This window comes from Argentina anserina, chromosome 2 (assembly GCF_933775445.1).
Source record: "Argentina anserina chromosome 2, drPotAnse1.1, whole genome shotgun sequence".
Taxonomy (NCBI): Eukaryota; Viridiplantae; Streptophyta; class Magnoliopsida; order Rosales; family Rosaceae; genus Argentina; species Argentina anserina.
This window is the reverse complement of record NC_065873.1, coordinates 4,711,005-4,723,681: the sequence shown is the minus strand read 5'-3', so window position 1 is coordinate 4,723,681 and position 12,677 is coordinate 4,711,005. Positions and strand designations below refer to the sequence as shown.

The 12,677-nt window shown below is 37.8% G+C and overlaps 1 protein-coding gene across 1 annotated transcript; it reads left to right on the top strand.

Moving 5' to 3' along the window:
• The first annotated feature begins 6,378 nt into the window (after positions 1 to 6,378).
• Positions 6,379 to 11,268, top strand: LOC126783066 (pentatricopeptide repeat-containing protein At2g15630, mitochondrial-like). The gene is made up of 3 exons (XM_050508452.1): positions 6,379 to 8,379; positions 9,035 to 9,123; positions 11,006 to 11,268. Exon 1 carries the CDS (start codon positions 6,402 to 6,404, stop codon positions 8,271 to 8,273), a length of 1,872 nt encoding a protein of 623 aa, XP_050364409.1. The 5' UTR covers positions 6,379 to 6,401; the 3' UTR covers positions 8,274 to 8,379; positions 9,035 to 9,123; positions 11,006 to 11,268.
• Positions 11,269 to 12,677: the final 1,409 nt, after the last annotated feature.

The following is a 12,677-nucleotide window of genomic DNA, read 5'->3' as shown; positions in this document are numbered from 1 at the left end:
TATTCATTTGGCATTCAATTATTCAAACTTTCAAAGCAATTTCCTCGTACCTTCCATGAAGTATTCCCGGTGTTAGTCTTAATAAGTTACTTTTATTATGAAGTATGAACTCACCTTTCAGTGTGAAAACAAATCGATATTCAGAGACGGAGACATGATTTTAAAGTAGACTGGGTAAACTTTCAGTTGTTAAAATTTCAAACTATATGAGTCATTAAATGATCAAATTTCATACAATTCAAAATCAACTAATTAAAATAAGGACATATCGATTACGAAGAGAGGAAAAAATAAATTAAAGAACCGGCTTAATCAAAAGTACAAAGATTTAATTGTGAAAGATAGGATATAATCAACTAAAGATTTGATTGGCCCCTGATTGATCAGGTTGACTATACTAAATTAATAATAAAAGAAATTACAATTCATTATTTTCTTCTTTCGAGTGCTGATTTACTTAATTTATGAAGAGAGTTTACAACTATTGACTGGGCTAATTATCTATAGTATTTGAGGTTTAGGTTAATTAAGCTATAAAATTAGAAAAAAGTGAGCAAAGTTCTCTGGGCTACATCCCAGGGTATGATACACTAAGATCCGTCCCATCATATTCAGATGCTCAATCCCTTGCTTACGTCTTTGATTAAGAATCTAATCCTCTGTTTGGTGACAGGTCCTTATCTTAATAAACATAAATTATTATCAACGATCACCTGATCGTTGCTCAATCTTTTCGTAATTGATGGTTAGTTTATTTATTTTTATATTGTAAATTGAAGTTGAAAAATTATAGCTCATCAGTACTGCCAAATGCATGAACTAGCTCTACTCTTCTCTACCATCTAACTAGCTAACAATCGAACAAACATGTGCATTATCAAAAAAAAACTCGAACAAACATGCTTTATAACTTAACAAATAATAACTTGACTAAACATGTTTTATAACTTTGATCTCTACCATCTAGCTAACAACGTTTTTTTATCAAAGATTACTTCATTCACTTAAGTGGAAGTACAATGAGTTTGAGATCTAATCTAATAGACATGATCAATCCGCAAGATTTTCAGTTCGGAAATCTGTAAATACACAACAAAGCAAGTAAAAACAACTTTTGATTAGAGTGGTGTCGTTATGTTTACCTCATAATTGGCTCGGTGGTATATGAGGGTGGAAGAGTCGTGTGGAATTATGGACTGTGGAGTTGCGGTCCAATAATTTCTCTAGATTGTGGACGATCATCTAACGGACGATGGGCTCACTTAGATTCTTTCCTCTTGTCCTTAACCTTTGATTAAAAAGTGAAAACTATGTCTCCTTAATTCTGGTGTTGCCATTTGAGGTCTTAGGCGACATGTACTTTTGTTTGAAGGAATTCTATAGGCTTAGTTTGAGGTCATTAGTTGTAGGCAAGGAAATATCGAGGGTTCGAAAAATGGAAATTTCGACGGATATATTGGGAAAATATCGATCTTGAAAAATAATTGAGAAAATTGATGGAAATTTAAATAAAAACACGGAAATTTTGGATGTAATTTTGAGAGATGTTTCTTTAATAAATTGTCTACTATATTTCATAAAAAAATATTGTGTAACTTTTAGTCTATAAGGAATTGTAGTGATTTGAGATGAAACAACCATCAAGAATTCGTAAAAATTGATTTTAAAGTATAAACATCTAATTAACTTGAAAAGAATATAGTGAATAATGCATTGTTGAGCTTCTCTCATAAATCCATCATCAATTTATATGACAGTAGGTAAGTGAAAGAAAAATCTTAAGAACAACAAATGAAATAGTAGTGATGCAACAATGCATTACATCTTTTTATGTATTTATAGTATAGTAAAGTTAACAAAGGAAAGAAATTAAAAATTAGCTAACAATTGACTTGTAGTTGAATAATAAGGAAGGAAAAAAGAAACTAATTAGTTGGGATTAGACAATTTATCAAATTTTATTTGTAAGATGGTATATATCATAATAATTGCATAGAAAAATAATAACATGATTTGGTTGAGATGGTAAGGTCATTGAGTGCCTAACCACATGGTTAGGGGTTCGATTTCCCTCAAAAGCATGTTTGAATTTTAATTTGTAGTGACGACATGTGGTGGAGTGTTGTTTTAGTCGGAAAATTCTATCGCGATATATCGGGAAATTTTGAAAATATCGGACGAAATTAAAATGGTATATGAATAATATATCCTTAGGCGAAAAAACGAAATTATTGCCGAAATATCGGCAATAATTTCGATTTTTCAGTCCTTAGTTGTAGGTTTTGTGTGTGTCACAACTCCGAAATTTGAAGTATGAAACTCAAAAATCGAAGCCATGAAAAAAATCTAAAACAATCTCAATAAATTGAAATCATTTTATCGTCATAGCGGATCGTTACTGAGTTCATAGAATTGATTATTACAAACCAAATTTATAATTCAAGCATTATATCAAATGGAAATGTAAAATCCTCTCAATCCTCCCCACAAAATAAAATAAGGCAACTTCGAAGTCTTCAGAGTACTCCATCGATTTCTGCTAATCCACACCTGCGGAACTATCACCTACACCATCGAATAGGTGCACCGGGATTGCAAACACAAATCCGGTAAGCTTTGTAGCTCGTATGAGTAAAACAACAAAATAACATGCATAGTAATACGAGAGTAAATACTGAAACATCTAATTATAAATGTACTCATGAGTCAAAGGACGGCCTATTTGGTTGTCCAATAATATCTGAAAATATAAGCGCTCATGAGAAATCAGACAACCCATCTGTTTACCCAATTACATTTATAATACGGGTACTCATGAGACCCAGATACTCATCCGTTACCCCTCATGCAGTACACCGCCGGGCATTGGGCAACCTATATGTCACCCAATAATCCCAAAAATATGGGTACTCACAACCTGGTAACCCATCTGTTACCCCTCATGCAGTACACCGGCAGACATATTAGAGCTCTACCTGAATCGTAACCGTCGCCCGGCCAAGGCTAGGTTCCGACATGCCAACACGTCCGTAGACAGGTTCGAAGACAGCAAACGTTTTAACATAACTCAAGTTAAAACCACGTACAATACATTCCTCACATATCATTGCTATCAATAGCTCATTTGGAAATAGAAGTATGACAGAACATAATATAACAACTCATATATATGTATCGATTTGACCATTTATACACATACACAACCCACTATATCATAATTCGATTTTTTAAAATAAGTGTAACTCTGAATCACCACTAAGGGTAGACTCGTCATAGTGAGATTTACTCACCTTATTTTTCCGAGCGTAATTTTCCACAATTCCGAAAGCAAATCCTTACTTGTTTCGTCGATCATCTAGATTAGATAAGATGTGATTAGAAACGTTATGTAAAACCTCAAATGCCGAAACAATACTAATGTTTTACTATTCAGCAATTTTTCAGTTTTTACGAAATTACTGTTCACGCAAATACTATTCGCGTATTACTGTTCATATACATATTGTTTACTTATTACTGTTCATATACATACTGTTTACGTATTACTTTCCATATACGTACTATTTACGTATTACTTTTCGTATATAAACTAATCCATCGTAAATACTATTTCAGTAAATACTAATTATCGATTTATTTTTCAAAAAATTACTTTTACAATTACTGTACGTAAATTGATTTAAATTTACTTTTACCGTACAAAATTACTTTTTACATTTATCGTACATAAATTATTTTTAACAAAAATTACTGTTTGGAAAACACTGTTCACGCGCCGCCGCACGTGGCGGTGAGCGGGGTCACGTGCCACCTCCGGCAACCGTGCGGGGTCACGTGCCACCTCCGGCAACAGTGCAGGGTCACGCGCCGTCCACAGTGACAGCGCATCGGCCCCACGTAGCTCACCCACCGCCGCCTAAAATCCTTCATTTTTCTTCCCCTCTTTCCTTCCACAGCTTAAGGCCGTCTCCTGCCTCCCTCACATTGCCTCACACGCCGCCCTAGTCGGCGGTACACACCTACCCTCCTCCTTCTCCGAAACTCCTCCAAATCAACCCAAATTTCATCTACAATCCATCTACACCATAAATTAAATCAAAACTTACCTAGATTGCACTTTGGAATCACCGGAATGTCGTCGGAGAGGCTTGCACCGACTGTGCTCGATTTCTTGGAGGATGAGGAGCGGTGCGATCTCGAGTCCCACTCTGATCGCAGGTGGTACCGGGGGTGAGGAGCGGTGGAGAAGTGCTAGCCTCGTGCCCTGGCGTCGCTGAAGGAGAAGCATGGACGGCGGCGGTTTCTACAGGATCTTCGTGTTGTTGGTTGTGCTCCGATGCGACGCGTGGCGGCATGTCGAGGTTAGGGTTTGCTGCTGAGGACCGCGTGGTGCCTTTGAGACAGGCGGTGAGGGCCACAGAGGCCGGGGACGTGGAGATCACCAGAGGCGATGTAGAAAGAGAGAGGGGTCGGGGTGAGAGAGGGGGGAGGGCTGCGGGTGAACGAGAGAGAATGAGGCCATAAGGGTTTCCAAAATTGGTTTTGATACCCTTTTCCAAAATCGGAAACTAACTTCAGTCGTTAATAAATTTCACATACGAAGTCCGATTAGAACGCGTGACATGTCCACGAAATCGTATCGATGAGTTCTACAACTTTCGTGAAGGAAGTTTTCGGAAATGAGCGACTGAGTAAAAGTCGATTCTCGCGTCGCGGAAACGTAACGTTTTTCCAGTTTTGTTTTCCGAATACGATTCCATTTTCGATTCGACATCGTCGTGAAGCGAGAAAAAGTGATTTATTAAATTTACCAAGTTTATAAATTTCTACGAATTCATAGAAATTGAACCAAAAAAATCGGGTTATTACAGTGTGCGTATCACTAATGAGGGCTTATGGACATATAGCTTTTGATGTTGGTGTCAGAGAAAACGCCGAAATTCTGTTGGAAAAATAGTGAATATTGCTATTTATTCTAAGTTAATTTAATTAATAGAACTTAAGTGGACGCACTTCAGATTCATAATGATAAATATAACTTGTGTTCTATGGTGTGAGAGCTACAAAATCATGTATTTATCTGTTTAAATTGGTTATGATGTGAATAAGAAATTATCACTCAAAACGTCAAAACTGTTTGAATTTTGTAATGTGTAACGACTAAGTAACTTTGAATTTGTAACGTCAGATTCAATAAGATTAAATTCTATAATGACATGTTTAATGAGATTGAATTTTATAACTGTCAAATTCATTTTGTGTAACAATCATAACGTACGTACGAAATGAAATTCATTGAGGTAACGGTCGTAATGTATGAAAATTCATTGCGTAACCGCTGTAACTTATGATAAGAAATTCATTTATGAATTCATGACAATTCATTTAGTGATCAGATTTCCTCTCTATAAATAGCAACCTATTTCTTCATTCAGATAATCCGATTCACAAAGAGATTTAGAATCATAACTCGAGATCCCAAACACTACTCTCTCCTCTCTCTAAAGTTCCTTGTTCTAGTGATAGAAATGGTTCATTCCAATTTGCTAGTATTCTTGTAGCAGTGCAACTTTAAGTATTTGTAAGTCATTGTATCCTGGGAGACTAGCGTCATTTAGTCTTTTCACCAGTAGAGGTGGTGTAATTGTCTTAAGGACAGTGTGTGATACACAAAACTCGACTTTTAATTTCTCCTCCTGTTTGTTCAAAAGTGGTTGAGCTATCACTTTCAATTTTCTTACTTATGTATTTTTATTCTCGCATAATTATTTTTCAATTTATATTTTATTTCGAAATTTAATTTATTATTTATATTTGCAATATTACCCCATTTTCCTTACAAATTCAACCCGCATATGAGTTAACGACTTCACGCTGCATTGGACCATATTCTATTTTTCAGAAAAACTCACGGATGATTGACCAAGTGAGATTTTGATTATTTCTGTGTGATTTGACTTCTTCCAAGTGATTTAAAATTTAAAATTATTAATCAAGTTATGAAGCAGACCATTTTAAGGCGGAAGTATATTGAATTTTCAGTAAACAATTACATGTACAAAGAATGCGAAGGGAAAACCCCAAATATCTATCATCTGGAAGCCAAAGTCAGCAGAAGAAACAAATGTTACAAACTCGCAAGGTAAAGAAAATTATATTTCATGCAACAAAATTAGAATTGCTTTGGTTCCATCATTTTTTGAGAAAATGCTGTTTTACTCATAAAGTCAGGACACGAAAACTTCGTTTCCCAGAAAACTCATGATAAACACAAACCGACCAATGATTTTCAACAATTTCAAGTAACAGAGGACATGGGCAATTTACCACAACACCCTTCGTGCTAAATCAAATCACATTTCACAAAAATCACAACCCCCAAGTTTCTCCCTCAGCCGAGGATGAAACTCCAGAGACTCCTAAACCCTCAGACCCTTAAACCCAAAACCCTCATCTCCATCTTCCCCACAACAACCCAATCTCCTTTCTCTTCTCTCCCCCAACCCATCACCCACGACTCCCTCGTCAACTCCATCAAATCCTCTCAGTGGCATTTCATCGAACACCTCCCGTGCAACCTCCCCTCCTCTCTTATCTCCCAAACCCTCCTCTCCCTCCACCAATCCCCCCACCTCGTCCACCAATTCGCCTCCCATTTCGACCTCCGCCGCCTCGACACCCACACCCAATGCCTCGCCGCCGCCATCCTCGCCTCCCTCCCCTCCCCAAAGCCCTCCACCGACCTCCTCAAACACCTCCTTCACATCGCTCCGATTCGCGACGTTTTCGACTCGCTGGACCGTGCCAGACTGCGTCTGTCTCCCCCAAGCGGCGCCGGCGCCGTCTTGGACTCCCTGGTGAGTGCTTGCTGTGAACTGAAGAGGGCCGATGATGCATTTGAATGCTTTAGGTTCATGACGGGCGAGAATGTAGCTCCGAAGACGAAGACATGTAATGAGCTGTTGAGCTTGTTTTCGAAGATGAACCGGACCGAGAGGGCGTGGGTTTTGTATGCTGAGATGTTTAGGTTGGGGATCAAGTCGAGTGTTTGTACTTTTAATATCATGATCAATGTGCTGTGTAAACAAGGCAAGCTTAAGAAGGCCAAGGAGTTTCTCGGGTTGATGGAGGTTTTCGGAGTGAAGCCTAGTGTTGTTACTTACAATACTCTCATTCATGGGTTTTGTAAGAGAGGCAGAGTCGGAGGGGCGCAGTTGATTTTGAGTGATATGAAAAGGAGAGGAGTCGAGCCGGATTCATACACGTATGGATTGCTTATTAGTGGGATGTGTAGGGAGAGAAGGCTCGACGAAGCGTCTGGTATTTTAGAGGAAATGCTGGAGATTGGGATGGTTCCGAGTGCTGTTACTTATAACACTTTGATTGATGGTTATTGCAATAAGGGTGATCTGGACAGGGCGTTCAGTTATAGAGATGAGATGGTGAAGGAGGGGAGAATGCCGACTGTGGCGACTTACAATTTGTTGGTTCATGAGTTGTTTATGCAAGGTAGGGTGAGTGAGGCTGAGGGTATGGTTAGGGAAATGGAAGAGAAGGGAATGGTTCCTGATGCCATTACGTATAATATTTTGATTAATGGCTATTGCAGGTCTGGCAATGCAAAGAAGGCGTTTTTTTTTCACGATGAAATGTTGACGAAGGGGATAGAGCCCACCAAGGAAACTTATACGTCGCTTATTTATGTTTTGAGTAAGAGGAAGAGGATGAACGAGGCGGATGACTTGTTTGCGAAGATACAGCGTAAGGGTGTTCTGCCGGATCTCGTGATGTTCAATGCCTTGATTGATGGTCATTGTGCTAATGGGAATATGGGGCGTGCATTTTCGCTATTGAGTGAGATGGATAAGATGAAAGTTCATCCAGATGAAGTGACTTACAATACCCTGATGCAAGGGCGCTGCAGGGAAGGGAAAGTTGAAGAAGCTCGGGAACTTCTGGATGTGATGAAGAGAAGGGGAATTAAGCCTGATTTCATTAGTTACAACACCCTCATTAGTGGACATAGTAAACGTGGTGATATGGATGATGCCTTTAAAGTTCGAGATGAGATGTTGAGTATAGGTTTTAATCCTACACTTTTAACGTACAATGCTCTTATCAAAGGTCTATGCAAAAACCAAGGAGGTGATCTTGCTCAAGAACTCCTTAAAGAAATGGAGGGCAGAGGGATTACTCCCGATGCCAGCACATATTACTATCTGATTGAGGGCATTGAGAATGTTGAGGAATTTCTCAGAAAGGGTGATTCATGAAGTCTCTTTCTCCGTGATTTGTCATCTCATGAAAGTGTTTTTTTTTTTTCAAACCAAATTATAGTTCTGGTAGATACTTTGTTACGGCTTGGCAAACTCATCTCAGGTATCTATCACATTCAGAATGAATTGATTGAGTTAATGAAGAACGTAGTACTGTAGTGTCATATAACCTATTCTGTTTTAGTTCTTTATCTCTTTGTTGGCAACTGAGCTACACCATGTGCACACATTACACTTGAGTTTTTTTTTTTAAAGACCACTTGAGTTGTTATATGATTGACATTGATTAAAATAATGCAATTATCTCCACAATGACAATAGAGTTGCCAATATAATTACAGCTGGAGAATCTTCCATTTTGTGCAGTAAATGTGTTTTGCTATTTAACTGTAGCTAGATAACTTTTATAGATTTCGACACATAGTTCTAACTCTTAACACATAACTACTTCAAAAATAAGTGTATTAAAATGACATGACTGAATCAAGTTAATTATGACATGAAACTAAACTAGTTCAATGGTAATTATGGTCTCTAAATCTCTAATTGCCCCCAGAGTGTTTTACCTGAAACATACAGGGGAATCCTAACATTTCCAACAATAAATAAAAAAATAAAAGAAAGGATGAGCATTAGCATGATATTAAAAATGCAGTCATTGGCGTCATTTTTATTTCAGCTTTCTTAATTGTCCAGTTTTTTCATCGATAATGCTCCCAAGCTTTAAGTTTTTATGTTTTTGTCTTTTCTTTCTTCAGGTGCTAAGAGGTTCGGCTTTAACCTAGTGCAAGATACTGAAATATTTTGAAAATGTGGGAACATCTTTGGTGCATCATTTTGTGGCCAGGTAATATACTAGAAATCTTACGACTTTTACCATCATTATACTAGTGTTTTAATTAGCCCACAAGATACTGAAATATTTTGAGCAAGTGGGAACATCTTAGTTGCCACACTCATATATTGAAACCATTTCACTCTCCACTGAATGCACTCCTATAGGCCTGACACTGTTGAAGACTCGGTACATTTAAAATATCAAATACCAAGGATAGTCCTGCATGCTTCAAAGGGAAAGCAAGTTATAATGAGATTGTATTAAATTTGATCAGTCTGGAATCCAAACAACTGCATTCAATGGTCTTCACAGTTGAAAGCTACAGTACACCTTTCATCATCTTCATGGGGTGACACCTTCGTTTAGGTCCTTTAAGATATCCATAGTTTGCAGTGTCACTCATAGCTGACTGTCGTCTTGTGCAACTATAAGTCTGGAATGCATCATGAAGCAAATGCCTTGAAATATTAGAATGTACATTTTTCTTCTTTTAGTGTTCAGTGCCGCTGCGATTGTTTAGTGTGTATATAAGGTCTATCTGGAGATTGTGTGTTGAGCATATACAGACCATGTACCAGAAAGCCTGATATGTGGAGACAAGTTTAGGATGGCACATTCACTGGGCACATAGTACCTGGCTTTTCCCTCACCCTTCTTGGTTGATGCTGTATGCTATCAGATCGTATTTTCTCAAACGCCCTAGTAACTTTAAAGTCAAGTTTTGGTACCCATTGAACTGCCCTTTTTCCAAAGTTAAACACATTAACTGCTGTTCATCTTATTTTTCACTGTATTTGCCAAAGTATTCTTCCCGCAGCACATGTGCTTTGCACTGGTTGCTGGTTATGAACATGGGATTAATGCTCTGGGTTCTTAAGTTTGTTTCAAAGGGTTGTGATATCAGTCTTCTCGACGGTAGCAGTGATAATAATTAATATGCTTGGATCATCAATAATTTGTAGGTCAAGGAAGTCAAAATGAGGGCAAGGGACATTGGCCAACTTGCAAGATAGTAATGGGATTTTGATACTAACAGTATGTATATGCCTGAAGTTTGCTGGAAAATGCATTCCAAGAGACCGGTCTATAGTATAGAGTATGAGCAACTCCATAGTAGCAGCGGAGCAGATGTCCCTATAGACATAAATGATTCTAAGGAAGCTCATTCATAGAAAATATGGTGATTTGTGGTGGGTAGGTCATGCCGTCTCTAGGAAACGATGACAATCGACTTATGAATAATGTTCCAAATTTGTGCTGGTTAAGCTCTATTTGAGTCATCAGAAATCAACCTCTTTTATAGTTTTCCAATATTATGAAATTTTTTATCTTTTTCATCTATAAATTGAAAACTAACGTTAAATATACCTTCATGAACTTCATGTGTAAGTACTATCCAAATGCATGAACACTGCTAATGGTCTTTATTTTACTGGTATATTAAATGCTGAGCAATGCTTGATGGGTCTAAAATTCAAGTCTGATGAGTCGGATTTGCGAGTGAACTAGGAATTTGGTGTGCCGTCGTCTTCAATGAGATATGATTTCACAACATGCCTGCTGATATTACAAAACCATATGCAACAATGCAAGATTGTTACTCTCAAATGCTTAAACTATTGAATTCTTCTAACTTGACCAACTTATGTCACTAAAAGGTTTGAGTTGATGAATTATCTGACTAAGAATATAAAATTTTGATGCCACTTGCAGTGGAGCATACCTCTTCAAAAGAAATATTATGTTGTTTCTCCTATTCAGATGAGAGTTGCTTAAGTTTCTAGTAGGCTTTCATGCTTTCGTTTTGTTGTTCGCCAGGTTCTACTCGTTTGTAGCTAATATCATGAAGAACTCATTCCTTATGATCCTTTTTCTTTGTGGCTTTGTGCAGCAATGGACAGTATATGAAGTGTTATTCTTACAGGTTATTAAATATTAATAGACTACTAAAACACTGTTGTTCTCGGACAGTAGTTCTGAAAGATTCTAGAAGATGACCTGTCAAGCTTAGCTCAGGTATCTATGGGTTTCAATAGCTTTGTTGAGCTCGAATCAGAATGTACTGATTAGGTTTATGAAGGACGTTCTACTTAAAAGATTGTGTAAGTTAGCCTCTTTTGTTTTGTTATTTATTTCTTTGTTGGCACTGAGGTACACCCTGTACACACATTATACTGGAGTTGTAATATGATTGGCCAGTTTTCAAAGTGAACTTTGCTTATGGTACAAAATATTACAATGGTCAATTGTCAAGGAATACACTTTCCTCGTCTTTGTTGTACACCGTAAAGAAGCTTCAAAAACGGCAGGCAGCAATGATAATACAAATATCTGGCTTGTGGTAATTCTTTCTTGCTGGCTGTTTTAGCTTCAACATCAGAGGAGATTCAGTGGGCTTGACTAGTGTCGATGTTCGAGCTTGTCAAGTGATCTGCAGTTTCAGCAACTAGACATGGCCCGCTGAGATGTCCCAGGTAGTGGCACAGAATAGGGTCTTCGCAGATAAGCAGCTAAAATAAGAGGCCGCTTACATAAACCCCAGAGTTCAGCTTTCATGATTGTATCAAGAGCAAGACTTGCATAAAAGACTTCCATCCAGTTACTAAACTCCATAATATTCTGATTATTCTTTTGCATCTATTCTTCAGCAACAGATGTGCAACACTATCAATAACCTTGCACCAGTTGGGACAATTTGTGTTGGAGATTTCGTGTACATCGAGCATTTAAAGTGTCTTGCAGGTTTTGTTATCCTACTGCAGAGGTAGGATCATCGTCCCTAAGACGAGCTGTGCAAAATGGAACGATGAGGTGGACAGTAAAATTCCTTTCTCAAGTTAAGCATCCCATCCGAAACTTACTGGGGCATTCAAATTCTTTACCAGCTTGGATTAATCTGAGAAATTAGTCGTCAGAAATCAGATGATAGAAGCTCATAAAATTGTTTATTCAAAGGGAATATAATATTCACCTCAGATATGTTGATCAATCACCATGTTGTTCCAGTATAATTAAGCTCAGTGGTGGAACGTGCCAGCGCGGCCTGCAACTCTTCTGCATCAGTGTTTTCCTCAATCTGGGCAACATTACGCTTCCCCTTCAAGGCTTTAAACCTCTTAATCAAGGATGAGTCAGACTTGACACAGGCATGCATTGTTTGTCTTTTTAAGATACCCAAATGCTGTTCTGCACTAATCTTAGCCAGATTAGTTATCTTCACAGTACGTAACGGGATATATTGAATCACAAAAATACTTCCTAATTCCTACACTTGCAGAAAATGAAGACAAGTAAAAAGAGTGCTAAACTAATTTCAGGTAGACAATAGAAAATTAGAACCCAGAAGGTCTGATCTAGACAACCTGATTGAACAAAGGCTGTCTCTAGTTGCAAAGTATAAACATAATAAAGTCCAATTGTGCACTCACATTGGAAGTGAACTTGTGAAATGAAATCCATTACACTCATAAATGGGATAGTGACAGTTGACCGGACAAGAGGACCAGGCATGGTATAAATGAATGAAATTCAACCTTGCTTGTTTTATTAGCATATTTCACTTT

What these genes read in the sequence shown, in the direction of transcription:
- LOC126783066 (XM_050508452.1), top strand. Translation starts at nt 6,402, where the DNA reads ATGAAACTCCAGAGACTCCTAAACCCTCAGACCCTTAAACCCAAAACC.